The sequence below is a fragment of the Pelophylax lessonae genome (genome assembly GCF_965119305.1).
Source record: "Pelophylax lessonae genome assembly, chromosome: 4".
Lineage (NCBI taxonomy): Eukaryota > Metazoa > Chordata > Amphibia > Anura > Ranidae > Pelophylax > Pelophylax lessonae.
Genome location: NC_138771.1, coordinates 103,971,554 through 103,990,828, shown reverse-complemented (window position 1 = coordinate 103,990,828; position 19,275 = coordinate 103,971,554). Strand labels below are relative to the sequence as shown.

Genomic DNA, 19,275 nt, shown 5'->3' with positions numbered 1-19,275 from the left:
TGGCCATTTTACTGCTTCAAAAGCCTCAATACTTGTTTTAATTTCTGACCTAGAACAAGTATATACTGTAAATCACGAATCCCATGATTCCTCTTATTAGCTGCATTTTGGTCCAGTGATTCAAGGGGTTTAATTTACCAGAGGCAAATAGGCTGTTCATTTTGCAAGGGAACTTTTCTTAGAATGTAGTGAAAATTGACCTTTCAAAGAATACCCAATTACGTGCATAGATAATGAAAAAATAAAACAATATTTTTGCTTGCACACATACAGATGATGGAAGACACCAAAGCTTGACCTCATTCACTAAGCTAAGGGTAAACTTCCTGCTGATGTCACAGAAGTTGGTCCAGGCACCGTGTCATCGCGACCACGGAGTCGGGATCCATTAGATCCCTGGACCGACACCCGGCTCTGCCTCTCAGCGAGCCGCTAAGAGGATGAGTCGGCCGCTCCGCCCCCTCCACAGCCCAGCGCTCCAGTGAGCGAGGAGAAGGCAGAGCGGAGAGCTGGTGACTTACAGTCAGCAGCTCTCTGCTCATGGAGCTGTGAGAATCGAACGATCAGTGGTGTTTGATCGCTCGGTTCCCAGTGTAGAGACACCAGGGGACAGATGCAGCATCCACCTAGGTAAGTATGATTAAAAAAAAAAACATATTTTTTAACTACTTACGGACCGTCCACCGTGTACTTACGTCGGTACTTTGACGTTAAATACCGAGGTTATAACAGCGGATAGCTGCCATAACCTCCGTATTTTTTTAAACATAACATGAGGGTTTTTTAACATAAGGGTGGTCCCAGCGGCGGATTTGCCACGGGATTACCCTTATGGACGGCGGGAGAGGTGCCCCCTCCTACCAATTCCCGGTCGTTTTCCTCGCTTACTGGACCCGTTGGTAGCGGGGAAAACGATCCGGTCTGCTGTACCCTCAGGCAGGAAGTCGAGTGAGGGCATACGTCGCTTCCTAGCAGCAGATTTAAAGAGCCCATTTTTTTCATCATAAAAATTTTTTTTTTTTCTTTTTTAATGTAGATTTGAGATCTTTTTGACCCCAGATCTCACATTAAAGAGGTTCTGTCATGCTTATTTCTATTACAAGGAATTCCTTGTAATAGGAATAAAAGTGATCTAAATTTTGTTTTCAAAAAACTGTGTAAAAATAAAAGATAAAATAAATAGGAAAAAAAATTAAAGTGCCCCTTCCCCGTTAGCTTGCGCACAGAAGCGAACGCATACGCAAGTCGCGCCCACATATGTAAACAGTGTTCAAATCACACATGTGAGGTATCACCACGATTGTTAGAGCGAGAGCAATCATTTGAACCCTAGACTTCCTCTGTAACTCTAAACTGGAACCTGTAGAATTTTTTTAAATGTCTCCTATGGGGATTTTTAAGTACCAATGTTTGTCGCCATTCCACGAGCGTACACAATTTTGAAGCATGACATGTTGGGTATCTATTTACTCTGTATAACATTATCTTTCACATTATAGAAAAAAATTAGGCTAACTTTACATTTTTTTCCTATTTTTTAATTTAAAAATGTGAATTTTTCCAAAAAAATTGCGTTTGTAAGACCGTTGCGCAAATACGGTGTGATAAAAAAATATTGCAACGATCTCCATTTTATTCTCTAGTGTCTCTGCTAAAAGACACTAAAAGACACTTTTAACTTGTAAGCAACAAGTGGCAGAAAAAGGCCCGGTCCAGAAGTGGTAAACTGTCTCATATCAGCACCCTGTAATCCCATGCACAGCACCACTCACACCAGGTGAGCGGGCCCAGAAGTGTAAACTTAAGGTTCCTTTGTTTGTCATAGCACTGTTAGTTAACACTTTAAACATGTTTATTAGTGGGGAAAGCATTGTGATGATCTTATTTAAATTTATCGTTTTCGATACATTTCTATAGTGTTTTTCTCTGTGGGAGCTCAAAATGCTTAGGAGGTGAGGGAGCCATCTTAGGTGCACTCAGTTGTGCCAGTTAACATACCAGCATAAAGATAAACTGCAGTAGTAGGAATGAAACTGTAACTTCCAGAATTCACACCCATTAGAAGGAGAGTGATCTCCAACATTGTGGCCCGGTTCCGCTAATCAATGTGAAAGGACCAACACCATAGCCTCCAGGTGAATACTCCCCAAAATGTAGGACATCACAGCATGAAAAAGGTTATCATCAACCTTGTTGAATCCTGAGTCCTCCCCATTCCAAAGCAGTTAAAGAACTCCCAGTCATACTAAAAGATAAATGTGAGGAAGCTCAAATGGGACTTTACCTTTTTTTAAATAATACTTTAAAATAAACATCCATAAAAAGCCGACATAAACTCACATAAGAATACTGTCGGATCAAACCGTCCAGCAGCACATGATGTCAGTGCGCTTAAAGAGGTTGTAAACCTCCAAAAAAAATAAATAAATAAAAACCTGAAAGACAAAGGCATAATGAGCTACTATGCATTGCATACTAGCTCATTATGAAATACTTACCTTAGAACCAAGCCCCCGCAGTGGCGCCCTCTCATCGCTGACACAGCCGACATGTTCACCTGTCTTCCTTCTGGGTTTGCGTTCTCTGGCCACCTGATTGGCAGAAGCCGCAATGATGTCACTCCCGCTCATGTGCGCAAGCGACGCTGTTCACGGCACAGGGCTCTGAAGGAACAGGGCTGCCATTCGTTCAGAGCGCATGTGCCAGTGATGTTACTGAATGCATGCAAAGTAAATATCTCCTAAACGGTGCATGTTTAGGGGATATTTACAGTACTTATAGGTGAGCCTTATAGGCTTACTTATAGGTACAAGTTACAGAGGAAGCTTTACTTCATCCAACACATTTCACCCTATGGGATGTCTTTAGGGGCTAGAATAACTGACACTGTGAACCCATTAAAAAGACACAAGGAGTTTGGCTCCTTTATTCACTGCCTCTCAAATCACAAATGGCAGATCAGAATGACTTAAAGTGGAAGTAAACCTTCATCACTAACTTTTACCTACAGGTAAGCCTATATTATGGATTACCTATAGGTAGTGTAAATATCTCCTAAACGGTGCCTGTTTAGGAGATATTTGCTGTACATGCAGCCAGTGACATCACTGAATAGTGATCTAGTGAATTAACCTATAACAGGTTAGAAATTAATTACCACATAAATAATTGCTAAGGTTACAAAACTCAAAATCTTTATACACAAAAGCAATATATAGTGAGATAAAACTATTCATACAAATAGTGAAATATATGGGAATTCCAATGATTCCATAAATGAAGAAAACACTTCCAACGGTGTTTTAGAAAATAAGGGTGGTAAAAGACAGGTGATGTGAAAAGTTCTATAATAATTCAAATGAAGTAAAAGGGACTGGAATGTCCCTCCACCTGGTGAAATTCCTCCTTACCTGGCGGAAAAAGGTAAGTGCAGTAAGTATAATACTGCTGTTCCAACATATATATCCTGATATGTCCCAGGGGGTGAAGGTTCAGTACAAAGTGCGGACAGGTCTGCAGGAGGAACACCGGAAGGGAATTACCTCCCTTCCTGTATAAATAGGCGGATATGACGACGCGCACCTATCTCCCATTCTCAGTTGAAGTCCTATTGGAGGAAACGCGTCAGCAGGGGAGGCGTGCCGTCAATACGTCACTCGCAGTCCGCGCTGCAGCCGGACGCGAGTTACTTCAGAAATTCTCTCCGCTTGAGTCTATATCTATCGTCTGTGTTTATCCTGTTACATGTAAGTGCAATCTTTTACATGAATAAACATCACCAAAGGTAATGCACCATTAGCCTCCATATATTTTTTATGTATATCGGAGACACATCGTGGGAATCCAAAGCCATTCATCAGAATTACGGGAGAAGGGAACAACGCTTCACTTCAGCTTTACATCAGCGATTGTTGAGCTTGTCTTTCTTCCACATTTGGTAAGAGGTTTAGATTGCTTGTTTTGCACCGGTGGAGGTGAACAATATCAGGATATATATGTTGGAACAGCAGGATTATACTTACTGCACTTACCTCTTTCCGCCGGGTAAGGAGGAATTTCACCAGGTGGAGAGACATTCCAGTCACTTTTACTTCATTTGAATTATTATTGAACTTTTCACATCACCTGTCTTTTACCACCCTTATTTTCTAAAACACCGTTGGAAGTGTTTTCTTCATTTATGGAATCATTGGAATTCCCATATATTTCACTATTTGTATGAATATTTTTATGTCACTATATATTGCTTTTGTGTATAAAGATTTTGAGTTTTGTAACCTTAGCAATTATTTATGTGGTAATTAATTTCTAACCTGTTATAGGTTAATTCACTATATCACTATTCAGTGATTTTTCACTCATCAATTGAATAAGCGCACTATTTATTTTCACATATCACCTTTATACCATCTAGTAGCAGCTATTCACATATCAGCGCACCCATCTTCCTCAAATCTTACAGTGACATCACTGGCGCATGCGATCTGATTGAACGGCCACCTGTGCCATTCCTTCAGAGTCCTGTCCTATAAAAACGCCGGCTCCCGCACGCATGCCCGGGAGTGACGGCATTGCGGTTTCCGGCCAATCACGGAACCGGAGTCCATGAACCCCGAAGCAAGGCAGGTGAAGATGGGAGCATCTGCAGCTCTGACATCTCGGTGCTGGAAAAACTTTGTTTTAGGGTAGGTTGAACATAATGTGCTAGTATGCGATGCATACTAGCACATTATGACATTACCTTGCAGGGTAAGAAAAAAAAAAGAAATGTCAAGCGGTATGCAACCGCTTAAATAGAATCAACCTTAAATGAGAATTAACCTTAAAGCAGAACTAAAAGCAAAACGCTTTTTTTTTTTTTTTTCATTTTGGATAGAGTAAGGGTGGGTTATAACCTCTGTCATCTTTTTTTTTTTTTTTTTTTTTTTTTAATCTGTAAAACTTTTAATCTTTAAAACTTCTTGTCCCATAGTCAAATCCTTTTGTCCCTCAAAAAGATGGAATCCATGGTTTTCACCAGAACTAGTATCCCCTTTGGAAGATTTCCCCTCTATTGCCATTCTGGGGACAACCCAAAATTTGAATTTTCTTTCACTTTCACTCTAGGTGATAATGGTAAACAGGACAAATAAAGAGAGGGTGAATCTCGCTAATAGGGACACAGCCGGAAAAACAACCTGACAGGTGTTCCAATCCCTCGCCACGCCATCCAAAAAAAAAAAAAAAAGTTTTGCCTTTAGCTATATATTAAACAAGGTAAAAAGGGGGTTATTCTATAAGGCCCTCAGATGTAAAAATATAAAAAAAAAAAAAAATAGATAGATAGTAGAAGTGCATAAGCGAGCAGTGATACTACTCCAGGGCTCAAAATTTCAAGTCCTGAGCTACTAGGCAGGCCTTAAGGGTTACTTGCCACCAGTTGCCCCACCCAACTCCTACCCTGCCTCCCCTAAACACGCCCTCATAAATTATCTCATAAAATTACACTGTTAAATGTTTTTGCATTAATGCAGAAGTTACAAAAATAAATATTAACAACGTTTTCAGTGCCCATCAATGCAGCCTATCAGTGCCCATCAGTGCAAAATCATCAATGAAGCTTATCAGTGCGGCCTCAACATTCCCCATCAGTGAAACCTCAGCAGTGCCCATAAGTGCAGCCTGATCAGTGCCCATCAATGCAGCCTCCCCTATGCCCATCAATGCAGCCTTCCCTGTGCCCATCAATGTAGCATCACCAGTGCCCATCAATGCAGCATCACCAGTGCCCATTAATGTCGCCTTCCCTGTGCCCATCAATGCAATCTCACCCATGCCCATCAATGGCGCCTCCCCTGTGCCCATCAATGCAGCCCCCCCGTGCCCATCAATGCAGCCTCACCCGTGCCCATCAATGCAGCCTCAGCTGTGCCCATCAATGCAACCTCACCCGTGCACGTCAATGCAACCTCACCCGTACCCCTCAATTCAGTTTCACTTATGGCCGTCAATGCAGCTTAACCTGAGCCCGTCATTGCTGCTTTACCTGTGCCCGTCAATGCAGCTTTACCTGAGCGTGTCGATGTAGCTTCACCTGTGCCAGTCAATGCAGCTTTACCTGAGCCTGTCATTGCAGTTTTACCTGTGCCCATCAATGCAGCTTTACCTGAGCCTGTTAATGCAGCTTCACCTGTGCCCATCAATGAAGCTTTATCTGTGCTCAACAATGCAGCCTTACCTGAGCCTGTTAACGCAGCTTCACCTGTGCCCATCAATGCAGCTTTATCTGTGCCCGACAATGCAGCTTAACCTGAGCCTGTTAATGCAGCTTCACCTGTGCCCATCAATGCAGCTTTACCTGAGTCTGTTAATGCAGCTTTACCTGTGCCTGTCAATGCACTGACCAGTGCAGGGGAAGAGAGAGAGGAAGAGGAAAGCTGGCCGGATAATCACAGAGCGCGGATCATCCCGCTGTAACAGCTTTAATTTTATTTACCGGGCGCTCGCCGACACACACAGTCCCGCCTCCTGACTCGACTCCTTTGGCCAGGTTGGCCAGGTGTTCTGTGTATCAAAGAAGCCAGGCTAGGAGGCGGGACTGTGTGTGTCGGCGAGCGCCCGGCAATTCAAAATAAAGCTGTTACAGTGGGATGATCCGTGCTCTGTGATTATCCGGCCGGCTTTCCTCTTCCTCTCCTCTCTCTTCCCCTGAGCGGCTCCTGGAGCAGCCCCACACTCGCCCTAAATAATTTTCCACTCGCAAAATGCGAGCAGGCGAGCAAAATATTTGAGGGCTGTACTAATCAATATGAAACATTTAATCTCATGTATAATATTCACCTCAAATAATGTACTTACCCCATAACTTTTTTTACCAGTAAGGCAATTGACATCCCAATCTTATTGTATAAAGGTGCAATAATACTACTCATATTCATAAATATGTGTATGATATTTCCCCATAAATATTATACCTACCCTATAACCTACTATTATTTATTATCAATGAAGCAAATGATATCCCACTCTATATTCAAATTGAGAGGGTTAAAAGTCTGTAATTCATAAATCCACCAAGTCTCCCTCTTTGAAATGACTCTTTTCCTATTATAAGCTCTCCATTGGGGATTCATCTTGTCATTGCCAACAAACCTAATCCCCCTAGGATCTTTATTATGATAAAGTTTACCCACTTGCCGACGGCCCGCCGCATATATACGCGGGAGCGTTCCTGGGGGTGAGTGGCGCCGCCGGCGGTGCGCTCCTGCCCCCACTAGGCAGCAGGGATGCCGATCCATGGGACCGGCGGCACAGATTGCCAGCTGACCGCTCTTCTCTCTCTTCTCTCTGGAATGATCACAGAGCGCCTGTGATCCTTCTATATAGAATCACAGGTCTCTGTGGTCATTTCACAAGCCCCTCCCCCACAGTTAGAAAACACTCCCCTAGGCTCACAATTAACCCTTTGATCACCCCTAAGTTAACCCCTTCCCTGCCAAAGTCATTATTACAGTAACAGTGCATATTTTTAGCACTGATTACTGTAGTAATGTCACTGGTCCCCCCAAAAGTGTCAAAAATGTCAGTTAGGGGTCCGATCTGTCCGCCGCAATGTCGCAGTCACACAATAAAATCACAGATCGCTGCCATTACTAGTAAAAAAAAATAAAAATAAAAATGACATAAATTGTTCCCCTAGTTTGTAGACCCGATAACTTTTGCGCAAACCAATCAAAATACGCTTATAGCAATTTTTTTAACCAAAAATATGAACTATGTAGCAGAATACAAATTGGCCAAAGAGGATCAAAAAAATAGATTTTTTTTTTTTTTTTTTTGAGAATGTTATATAGCAGAAAGGGAAATATATTGGGGTTTTTTTTTTTTTTTTTTTTTTCAGAATTGTCGCTCTTCTTTTGTTTATAGCTCAAAAAATAAAAATTGCACAGGTGATCAAATACCACCAAAGGAAAGCTCAATTTGTGGGGAAAAAAAAGGACCTTCAATTTATTTCGGTACAGCATCATATAAACACGCAATTGTCCGTTAAATTAACACAGTGCCGAATCGCAAAAAATGGCTTGGTCATTAAGGCGGCAAATTCCTCCAGTCCAGAACTGGTTAAAATGAGAAGACATACTATGTTTTTATTATTATAAATATGCTCCCATAATGGTGTATGCAGTGTCTGTGTGGTTCAGCCAACATATTGTAAACCACAAGGACATTGCAAAAGACACACCACACATTCAGAAATGCACAAAATAAATGAACTGATGGTGTCATCCTTATGGGTGGTAGCTGAAAATAAGGAACTTTTCTTGTTATTTCTCCTTTTTAGCAGTACAAAAGACACATTTCTTGCATATGAAGAAGCTTTTCATTGTTCCCATGCAAATAATGTGTAATTTGTACAATAAATAGGGAGGAATGGTACAGAAAACACATTTTTTTTCAGCTTCCACCAATAAGAAATATGCCGTTGATTCATTTAACTAGTTTTTACCATCATCACCAAAAATGAACGTTAAAAAAAAAAAAAAATTTGGAAGAATTTTTGGTGATTCTTATGACAACCATGAATTCCCTCAATTTGGAGAGATTGATTCTCACTTCCTATTTTGGCTATGTGCTTAGAATTACTTCTGGTTAATTCATATGGGTCAGGCCAGGAGTTTCTGCATGCAGTGCAAGTTGAAGTAAACCTCATAAATTCATTAGACAATTAGAGTTTCAATGTCAGATGGATGTACTGTCCAGCCGTACCGTGGAAAAAAAAAATGTGCTTCTGTTACCTGCGTGCACCCATCCTACCTTAAAGTGTTTCCAAAGGCAGAAGGCTTTTACCTTAATGCGTTCTCTACTTCTCTTTACTTGTGCAGCAGGTTTTCCAGGCATTGGGCCTGAGGTGGGTCTGCCATTGTTACCGGTAACATTCCCAGCACATTTGAGCTGTAACTCCAGGTGTGAGAACTGAGACAATGACAATTCTGGCATCTTTGGTTAGTGTGTTTTATTATATTTTGGGGATAGGAGAAGGGAATGAGTGGGATACTCCTCTGGCTCAACTAGGTACAGTTTCAGGACTCTTCTAGCAAAAATGCCTGTTAGCGCTGTCTTGACGCCAGCCGACGCTAGCCAACGCTTCCTGGCGCTTGGATATACCGTAACACTGAAAACTGTGCTGGAACCTCGACTTTAATTCAGAAGATCCAGGACTGTAGAATACTTGACTTCTGACATGCTTTGCTCAAAAGTCACTGAATAGCTCCCTCCAGCCCTGCCCTGGCTTGAGGTAGCTCTTTATAAATTCCTGTGCTGCTGCAACTCTCAACCTGTACACTCCACGCTGTGCACTGACTCTTCAGGGCCCAAACTGCAGGCGCCCCCTTTAACACTTTCAGGGTCCTCAACCTAGGAACCCCCTCTAACACTTCAGGGTCCTCCGACCAGGCACCCCCTTTACAGCTAGCTGACTCTTAGATCCCAGAACCTTCCCCGGAGTGGTCCCCTCTAACACTAGGTAGTCCCCCAGGGGCAATCCACAGTACTCATGACTTTTGAAGGCTTTCCTTGGACTTGACCCCTCTCTCTCTCTCCGCTGGTTCTCGGCACACCGGATCCCCTTCAGCTCAGCTCAGCACCCTCTGGATTCTCAGGCAGCACCCAGAGACAGCCACTTCCTCTGACAGGAGGAGAGACAGCTGTACTCCCCTTCCTGGGACTCTGATTCCCGCCAAAGACTCTGAGCCATGCACTCCCCTCAAACTTATACCCACTCCCAGAATCCTCTGCGGCGAAATCTGCCTTCTGGGGTAGATACAAGCCTGAATGTATCTCTGATTGGGTTTCCTCCACTGCACAATGAAAAACCTTTCACAAGGCCAGTGGGAAGACTCCCCTCTCAGCAGACACAAGTGGGAACCATGACAACCTACCTGACCCAAAAGAAATCATGGCTCTGCTGTTAGGCAAACAAAGCACACTATATTTTACCTAGCACCTACCTGTAGGGTGCTACACCTGCATCCTCTTACTTTCTTAGTGCAACTCCCCCCCCCCCGCCCCCCTTATACTTACCTGAGCCCAATAAAGTTCCAGTGCTGTAAACGAGAACAGTGGCTCTCTTGGCTCTGTCCCTCCTCATAGGCACAGAGACAGCAGCGGGGATCATTGATTCCCACTGCTGTCAATCACAGCCAATGAGGAGGGAGTGAGGGATGGGGCTGAGCAACACTGAGGTGCAAGCCCGCACAAGGGCCCCCATAGCAAGCAGCACAAAGCAGATAAGTGTAGCACTGCCCCCTAGAGGACTGCTGAGTATTACACTTTAAGGATTCCCTTGGGTTATCCGTAGCAAATGGTTGCAGAAACGTATCACTTTAAGTTCTTGGCTCAGTCAATGATCAGTCTAGGGGTTGTTGTTGTTGTTTTATTGAAATTGGGATGGGAGAAGGGATGAGTGTGATACTCCAACTGTTAACTATTCACAATGCTGGGGACTTCTGACTTGAGAATGCGGTAAGGCCACTGCTTCATCCTGCCACTTGAATGAAGATGAGGTAAGTGTTTCTATTACATTTCTCTTCGGGGTACTCGCCTAGTTCCCCCTTTCTCAGTGGGCTAGCTGACACCTGTCCACTAACTATACAAATTTCGGAGTGGTCCCCTTCCTTGGTAGACCCCTGGGCAAGTTCCTCTGTACTCACAGACACTGTTTTTCCAGATTCTGCTGTGCCCCAACTCCTGTAGTCAGCTTCCCTGGGACCTCTGGGTTCAGTCTCACACCCTTGCAACACCAGGCCGACTGCCTGTGACCACCACCAACTGTTGCAAAAGAGGAGGCAGCCGCCACCCTCATTCTGGGACCTGGCTTCCCGCCCAAAGACCTCTACCTCATGTGCACATGGCTTTTTATACCCTGTCCCATAATGCACCACTGGCTGTGCCAACCCACTGGGACAGTACAAAAAACCTGTGTACCATTGGTCAGGTTTCCTCCAGCATCCAACGTGCCTCCCCTTTGGATCAGCTGGGCACACTCCCTGAGACCAAATGAAAACACACTGGGCACACTGAGTAGAACTGACTACAAATCCTGCTCCCTGATAAGCAGAGTGCACATATGTTTTGCCTGCTGCTCTTCTGATAAGCAGACAGAGCCAAAACGACACTCTCTGACTAGCACCTAACTAGGATGGTGCTACATCAGTATGACATGTTTGGTATTAAAAAAAAAATTACAGTTTTACAATTTCTTTAAAGAACAACTTAGTGCCTATAGTGCAGAGCTAAAGAGTGCATAACAGGGTACAGGGGTCAGGAATGTGTAACGTACAGAATGTAGAGCTCAGGAGAGTATAACATGCAGAGTGCAAGGCTCAGGAGTATGAAAAATATAGAGTGATGGGCTCAGGAGTGCAAGCATATTCAGAATGTCCATAGTAGCAATGTAAAAGCAGTTAGAGTTAGAAGACTAAAAACTGTTAAGTTGAAACAAAGGAGGATGTGATCAAGGGAAGATATTACAGGAGGAGTCCAAATTAATTTCACTCACAAATGCAACAGGTTCATTGATACTAAAATGACAAAAATGAATTACCAGTGTTTCTTGGGTAGTATTCTGAGTGATTTGTTTTACAGTATATCCTGTCTGTAATTGTTTTTGTCTTGTAAGAAACATGCAGGAGGTATACGTTAAGTTAATGGAACCTCACTTAAGGGGGGGGGGGTGAGTAAGAATGCAGTAGAATGTATTATAAAAAGGCATTCCTTGAGTGAAGGTAGATTCAAGTGCCTTGAGAAAGCGTGTGCTTTGCATGAGAAACAGTTGTTGGTCAAATGGTTTTAAATCTGTAGGGATTCACTGCCCTCTACTGTCAGCTGCTAGTATCACACTATAATGTATAATTATGTTTGTCACTTCCTGACTCTGGGGTTGTTGGGAAAAGATCCTGGAAGGAGGACGTGGAGAAAGAAAAAGTCTTAGCCACATGTCCGGTCAATGCTACTAATACCTTATTAGAAGAGACAATTATGTAAGTATTTCTATGTTCTAATAGTTTAAAGAGGTTGTAAACCCCCAACATTTTTTTTTCTTTTTGCCACCTGCAAAAAAAAAACACATAATGAGCTAGTATGCATCGCATACTAGCTCATTATGCAATACTTACCTTAGAACGAGCCCCCGCCGTGCTGTCCGCTTACGTGCATGACGGGCGCGACATGTCCAGTTGCCCGTCTTCCGGGATTGCGGCATCCGGCCATCTGATTGGCCGGAGCCACGGTGACGTCACTCCCGCGCACGGGAGCCGACGGTCACGGCATGGGGCTCTGAAGGAACGGCGCCAGCGGCTGTTCCTTCAGAGCGCATGCGCCAGTGACGTCACTGGATGCATCTAAGGTAAATATCTCCTAAACGGTGCATGTTTAGGAGATATTTACAGTGCCTATAGGTAAGCCTTATCCTAGGCTTACCTATAGGTACAAGTGTCAGAGGAGGGTTTACTTCCTCTTTAACTGCAGCTGCCCATAGATTCTTGAGTGTATTGCTGAATCCTTTTGACAAACAGAGTATCTCTGTCCTATTACTCTTTCACCTGCACAGTGCCAGATAACTAGGACTGTGTTCCAGGCTGGTTGAGTAACGGCTGAAGGGTCTCCTCGTCGTGGCAGATGTTGTTTTCAGATCTCCAACACAAACACAGACACCACATCATCCTCAGGGGCCCCTGCAATGGAACTTTGCTGCAACATTCATCTGGAGATATCTCTATTGATAAATGTGTATACCCGGGTATATGTGCACAAATCCACAGGACTCCTCTCAGGCCCTTTGCTGATAATATCTGTTTGTATATTGAATGTATGTACTGTTATTATTTCTTATATAAAGTTGTATTATTTTTATAATGGTCTATATGCTAATGGTTTATGTTATATGCAGGTTGAAGTAGTTATTCTGTTTCCAATTACTTTGATTAGATTTCTGGCTAATTTTCTAGAAAGGGAATCCCCTCTAAATAGCAGGGTTCAATATTGAGTGAATATGCATTAAGAGAATCAGCACCCACAAAGAAGGAGCTCCGTTGGAGGACTACTAATCCCTGATGTTTTGCAAAGCGCGCATGACTTCTGTTATGGATGTCTATGGCAGCTGGTGAGTGGGCACACAGGAGGGGAGCACAGACAGCACCAAATTTGTTTATAGCATTTGGCACCTCAGCACTTTAAATATGATGGAACTGCAATAATTCTCACCTATATGATGGACTTTTATTGATCCGTATTTTGACTTCTATAGATTTTTTAACTTTTAGGAAGTAGAAAGAAGTGTGGGGCATTTAATAGCCAATATTCAAAGATATACCATCGTATTATTTATATAAAATCATAAGTTTTATTACAAAGTCAAATATAAAAAACAACGACATACATTAAAGATTAAGGACATAGGACAGTCCAGATAAACAATACAAGTCAGCAAGGCTATAACATTAAGATGATTGTAGCAGACCATACAGAGGTCCCAGATGACCAGGCGACACCCACATATCTGGGAAAACTTCCTCGGGAATGATTACCCGCTATATATGTATTGTTTATCTGGAGTGTCCTATGTCCTTAATCTTTAATGTATGTCGGTGTTTTTTATATTTGACTTTGTAATAAAACTTATGATTTTATATAAAAAATATGATGGTATGTCTTTGAATATTGGCTATTATTGGTCACAGACGGTAACTTTAAAATCCCGCCCCATGCCCCACACTTCTTTCTACTTCCCATATGTCATTATTGGGATGTGGTACCTTTTTAATTTACCTTCTTCTGAGCTAGTTCATAATAACTGATTTTTTAACTTTGATATTGTGTCTATATACAGTATATGAGTTTATGCTACCGTTCACACATATTAGGTTTTGATTGTGGGAGCACCCTTTTTACACATATATATTATTAAATTGCAGTTCATCGACTCTTAGATGTTGTGTCTGCATTCATTTTCTTTTTTTTATTAATTTTTTTTAAGTGAGCTAAATAAAAGAGATGGTGTTGCTGCGATATATATATATATATATATATATATATATATATATATATATATATATATATATATATATATATATATATATATATATATCAGGTTCTCAGCTATGTAATGTGTTTGCAGAATTTTTTAAAAAATACTTTTAATTTTGCCTTGGCATCTGCATTGCATTGTTGCAATTTTGCCTTGGCGTCTGCATTTGATTTCACAGAATATGAAACATTCCATAGATCCTCTGGGTTTTATGGTACACCATTAGATCTGACCGGGTTTTCTTGGGGAATGGGTTAACATCTATGATGTGTAAAGAAATGTAAATGCAAATGATTACAGTGAAGTTAGATTTTACTCCCCCTTGCCTGCAGGTATACTGTTAGATGTGTTCCCAAAGCAGGTATTGTCCTAGATTCAATCAGTTATTTATCTTAGGGATGTGAATCTGGCTGATCAAAAGAACAGAGCACTTAAATAATTAACTAATCATGGATATCTGGTGGATTTTCTCTTTTTTCTTGGACACATTTATGCACAGAGAGAAGATGGCAAGGATTGCAAAATTTTAAGGGGTTAAAACAAGCAGGGAGGAGGCGACATAATGCATCCTCACAGTCTTTCAAGTGGTCTCTGAAAAGAGATCCAATGGAAATCATTCTTCAGAGGGTGTCTGCCAGTGTAAAATAGCCCTAACTCTTCATTCACACCTTTGCAGGTGTGACATAGCGTGTGCCGTTTTCTGAAGCACATATAGGGCAGCCCATTCATTTTAATTAGCTGCCCTATGTGTGGAAAAAAAACACACAAAAGAGCCTTTTTAAAAATCGTGCTGCACCAAAACTTGTGGTTCTTTGTTACTAGTAAATAAGCGCAAAAGCAAGGCATGTAGTAGTTCCACGGTCAGCACCAGCACCAGAATAAGGCTGCTTAGGCAGTTGCATAGGGATGCCAGGACAGGGGGAGGTAAAATCTGAACCACACGCCATTTGCTGTCTTTCATTCCCTAACACTGCGCCCTCTCTCCGCACAGCATGGAGGTTTTAGTTAAAACTAAATAGAAAAAGGGGATTAAAGAAGGTGTGTGTGTGTGGAAAGTGGCCTGCAGCTTATACATGCGTTTGCAAATGTGTGTTAACTAAACCCCTGTTTTTAACCTATTATGTTAGACAGGTTTAATTGGTTTGTCAGCAGACTGGTGGGTAAGTATAGCAAACTAAGGGCCGGTTGGTTTCCACACATACACACCTTCTTTAATCCCCTTTTTCTCTTTAGTTTTGTTATATACAGGGATGGAGACGCTGAGCAGTGCTCGCCGGTGTCTCATCTAAAGTCCCAAAACTGCCCAAATTTTCTATGGAGGTTTTAGTTTGCCTAACCTGTCAGCTGCCCTTAGCCAGTGAGGGGAAGCAGGAAATGCATAACCCTGCCCCCTCATTACACACTGCCGTTGTGGAGGGGAGAGGGATGGTGGTTGGGGGGGAGCAAAATGCACCCTTGCCTGTGTAGACAAAAATGCTTGCACCAGCATTGATCGCACCAGTGCATGCCTGTAAAAGTGATGTGTGTTTTGTGCATAGCAGGAATGCATGCAATTGTGTGCACATTCCTGCATTGCACAAATGTCTACCTAGAGTAGAGGTAATCAATTAAGATTCAAGAAAGTCCAGTCGCTAAAATTTTCTTCCAGCCAAGGCCTGAATCTCTCTCTAATAAAACATAAACGTAGGCCAATCAAATCCAAATTTCAAATAAAAGAAAGTTGAACCACCTTACATAAGTTTGTCCCCATCAGAGTACCTCTTAGATCAGTTGTTCCCATCAGAGTACCCGTTACATAAGGTATCCACATCAGAGTACCCCTTTACATCAGATGCCCCCATCTGAGTACCCCCTTACATTAAGTGTTCTTATCATAGTACCCCCCTATATCCGGTATCCCCATCTTAGTGCCCCCTTACATACGGTGTCCCCATCAGAGTACTTCCAAAGATCAGTTGCCCCATCAGAGTGCCCCTTTACATCAGGTACCCCTATCAGGGTGCCCCCTAAATCAGGTTATCCCATCAAAGTACTCCCTTACATAAGGTGTTCCCATCAGAGTCCCCCCTACATCATGTACCCCGGTCAGAGTAACTCCATAGATCAGGTTCTCCCATCAGCATGCCCTTTACATCAGGTGTCCCCATTAGAGTGCCCCCATACATCAGGTTCCCCCATCAGAGTGCCCCTTATACATCAGGTTCCCCATATATCAGAGGTGCCCCCCCCCCCCCTGCACTCACAGATCACACAATCTGGAATCAACGCAGCTTCTTCTTTCCCCCTCCAGTCATATGACATGTCACAAAACAAGGGAAAAGAGGAAGGGCAGTGTGCCCCCATTCCTCAGCACCATGCTGCGACTGAGGTGTGCTGTCAGTGTCAGCACAGGCTCTCTTCCACCCCCTGCAGGCTGGAGGGAGGAGAACCCCAAATGCCCTGTCTGACAGAAGTGACACTGCAGTCACTCCTGTCAGTGAGGAGTGGCATAAGTGCCAAATAGCCAGTGCGCCCCCCTACCCCCAACACAGTGCCCGTGGCACATTTCTCCCCACGCTCCCCCCTCCCCCAGGTACAGGACTCAGGAGTATGAGCCCAGAGCTCTGGAGAGCAAAACACAGAGAGAGCAGAGGTCAGTGGTGAGAAACACACTGAGTGCAGGGATCACAAATGCTTAATGCACAGTTAACAGCTCAGACTGTGAAGGGCTCAAACACACGTAACACAGAGTTCAGGGGTGTGCTACACACAGAGTGCAGAGTTCAGGGGTGGGCTACACACAGTGCAGAGTTCAGCCTTCTTCTACAGCTGCTTAGCTCTGCATCCCCCATCCCCGTGGAGAGAGAACAGCAGTCTGCTGTTGTAAACACAGCTGACCGTTGTTCTCTCTGGAATGAACACAGAGCGCCTGTGATCCTCCTATTTAGAATCACAGGTCTCTGTGTTCATTCCACAAGTCCCTCCCCCATACAGTTAGAAAATACTCCCCTAGGCTCACACTTAACCCTTTGATCACCCCTGGGTTTACCCCTTCCCTGCCAGTGTCATTATTACAGTAACAGTGCATATTTTTAGCACTGATTACTAATACTAGTAATAATGTGACTGGTCCCCCCCAAAAGTGTCAAAAATGTCGCGCTCCCGCCCCCGCCGGTCACTCGCGCGGGGATGCCCGTGAACAAGCGGGGGCGGGAGCGCGCCTCCGGTGGTGCGCGCTCGCCCCCTGTTGGCTCGCGGGCGAGTGATGTACCCATATGTCACTTTGCCTGCACAGGGCTGACCGCTGCAATATGTACTTGAGGTGGTCGGCAAGTGGTTAAGGCAGGATATAAAAATGCAAAATGCACACCATTGTTTCTGGGCCCTACTACAGGTACAAACAACTAACATACAAAACAAAAAAAACCAAAAAAAAATACAAAAAATACAAAAAACTAAATACACATATGTGGAATTGCTGCAATTGTCAGGAGCAGGAGAATTCATTTTAGGTAGTCTTTTGGTGATAAATTATGGTAATACCAAGAAATATACAGCTAAATTTAAAACAATTTTTCTTTTTACTATTATGGGCTAGTTTTCCTTTGATAAAAAAAAATCAGGAGTTAGGAGATATCCGTTACCATATACCCCCCAAAAAAAAGCTAAATTTGTCCTGAAAAAAACAAGGTATAATTCATCTGGATGCACACAGTACGTGTGACAATATGTATAGTTTTATTAACACATCTCAAAGTTGCTAATTTGTGCTTCGGCAATATCATTTGTTTTACCTTTAGGGGGGAAGGGTTAATTTGTTTAAACACATATTATGTCAATGCATGTTTATTAATATTCTACATTATTAGAATTCTTTAGATTTCCCTTAACAATAAAAATTATAACCCAATTATGTAAAAATACTTTTTTTATTTTTAGATATTTGAATTTTATTTTTGACTCATCCAGTTCTGTCAGACATAATTACAAAGGTTTCTTTACCAAGTCCACTTGTCATATATATATACTGTATGTGTGTAAAACTCACTGACATTCTAAGTTACATTATTTATTCATAATCCTTACCTTTACATCCATCTGCAAAGGCATGCAGTAGCAAAATAGTTATTAGGATCTTCTGTATATAAGCCATCATGGTGGAGTTGTAGAATTACAGGACGGGGAACGATTTTGGAACTGTTGGAAGGCACAACACATGATAACATCTGTTTCCTCCTACTTACCACTTCCCTCTGTATTTTGCTTAGTAACCATGAAAGTTGCTAAGAAAATTGCGCACAATTATTTCTCAGGACTCTTGCATTGTTTTCTAAATGTTACAATTAAAGCCAAAATTTACATAAATAAAATTGCAAAATGACCACAAGGGACAGAGACTTATTTTCTCTGTGATGTGTCCCTTGCGCTGCTGTCTTCTAGTTCAGTACAGTAGTAATCTTCCTCCTCCGACTCCAAAGCCCCCTATCCTTGCTGCCATAAACTTTTGGTGCGGAGGGGGGGGGGTTGAAAGAACTGAGGAGTTACAGGAACATAGATAAGTGACTGCAGAAAAAAGACCGAGCAGTCTATCGAGTCTGCCTGTTGTTTTTTGGGTTTTTTTGTTTGTTTTAGTTTTTTTATTTTCCTTAACTTTTTTGACTAAGTATAGATCTATGTTTGTCCCAAGCATGCTTGAAGCCATTTACTGTTGACTGTCTCACTACCTCTGCTGGAAGTTTATTCCAATCATCAACTACCCTTTCAGTAATATAATACTTTCTAAGACTCGTTTTGAACTTTCCTCCAGTTAGTGTGAGGTCATGTCCCTGTGTTCTTGATTTTGGTTACGTCTTGAAAAAACTGCCCTCCTGAACCTTATTCACCCCCTTGATGTATTTAACCCCATCCTGCCTGGCCTATAGCAAAATGACGGCCAGACGGGAGTCTTGTCGATCCAGGTGGACATTGTGATCACATGTTCCTCCATTCACAGGATAACCCCCACACACCAGAAGATAACAGCAACAAGGGATAAGGGTGGGGGTCATTGGAGCAGAAAGATTACTATGAACTGGAAGACTTTAGCACAAGGGACACACCACATTGAAGTTAAAGCTGTAATTAAAGCGGAGTTCCACCCAAAAGTGGAACTTCCGCTTTAGGTAGTGCTAACCCCCTGACATGCCACATTTGGCATGTCATTTTTGGGGGGGGAAGCGGATATCTAGGTTTGA

General features: G+C 42.6%; 1 protein-coding gene across 1 annotated transcript in view; it reads right to left on the bottom strand.

Annotated features, from left to right (window-relative positions):
• LOC309552534 (uncharacterized protein) overlaps positions 1-18,223 on the bottom strand; it is a gene marked incomplete at its 3' end in the record, with an annotated part of 156,437 nt that extends 138,214 nt beyond the window's left edge. Inside the window, exon 1 of the mRNA XM_082253490.1 lies at positions 18,128-18,223. Coding sequence (XP_082109616.1) covers positions 18,128-18,197 — 70 coding nt within the window. The 5' untranslated portion in view covers positions 18,198-18,223. The remainder of the gene's footprint in view (positions 1-18,127) is intronic.
• Positions 18,224-19,275: the final 1,052 nt, after the last annotated feature.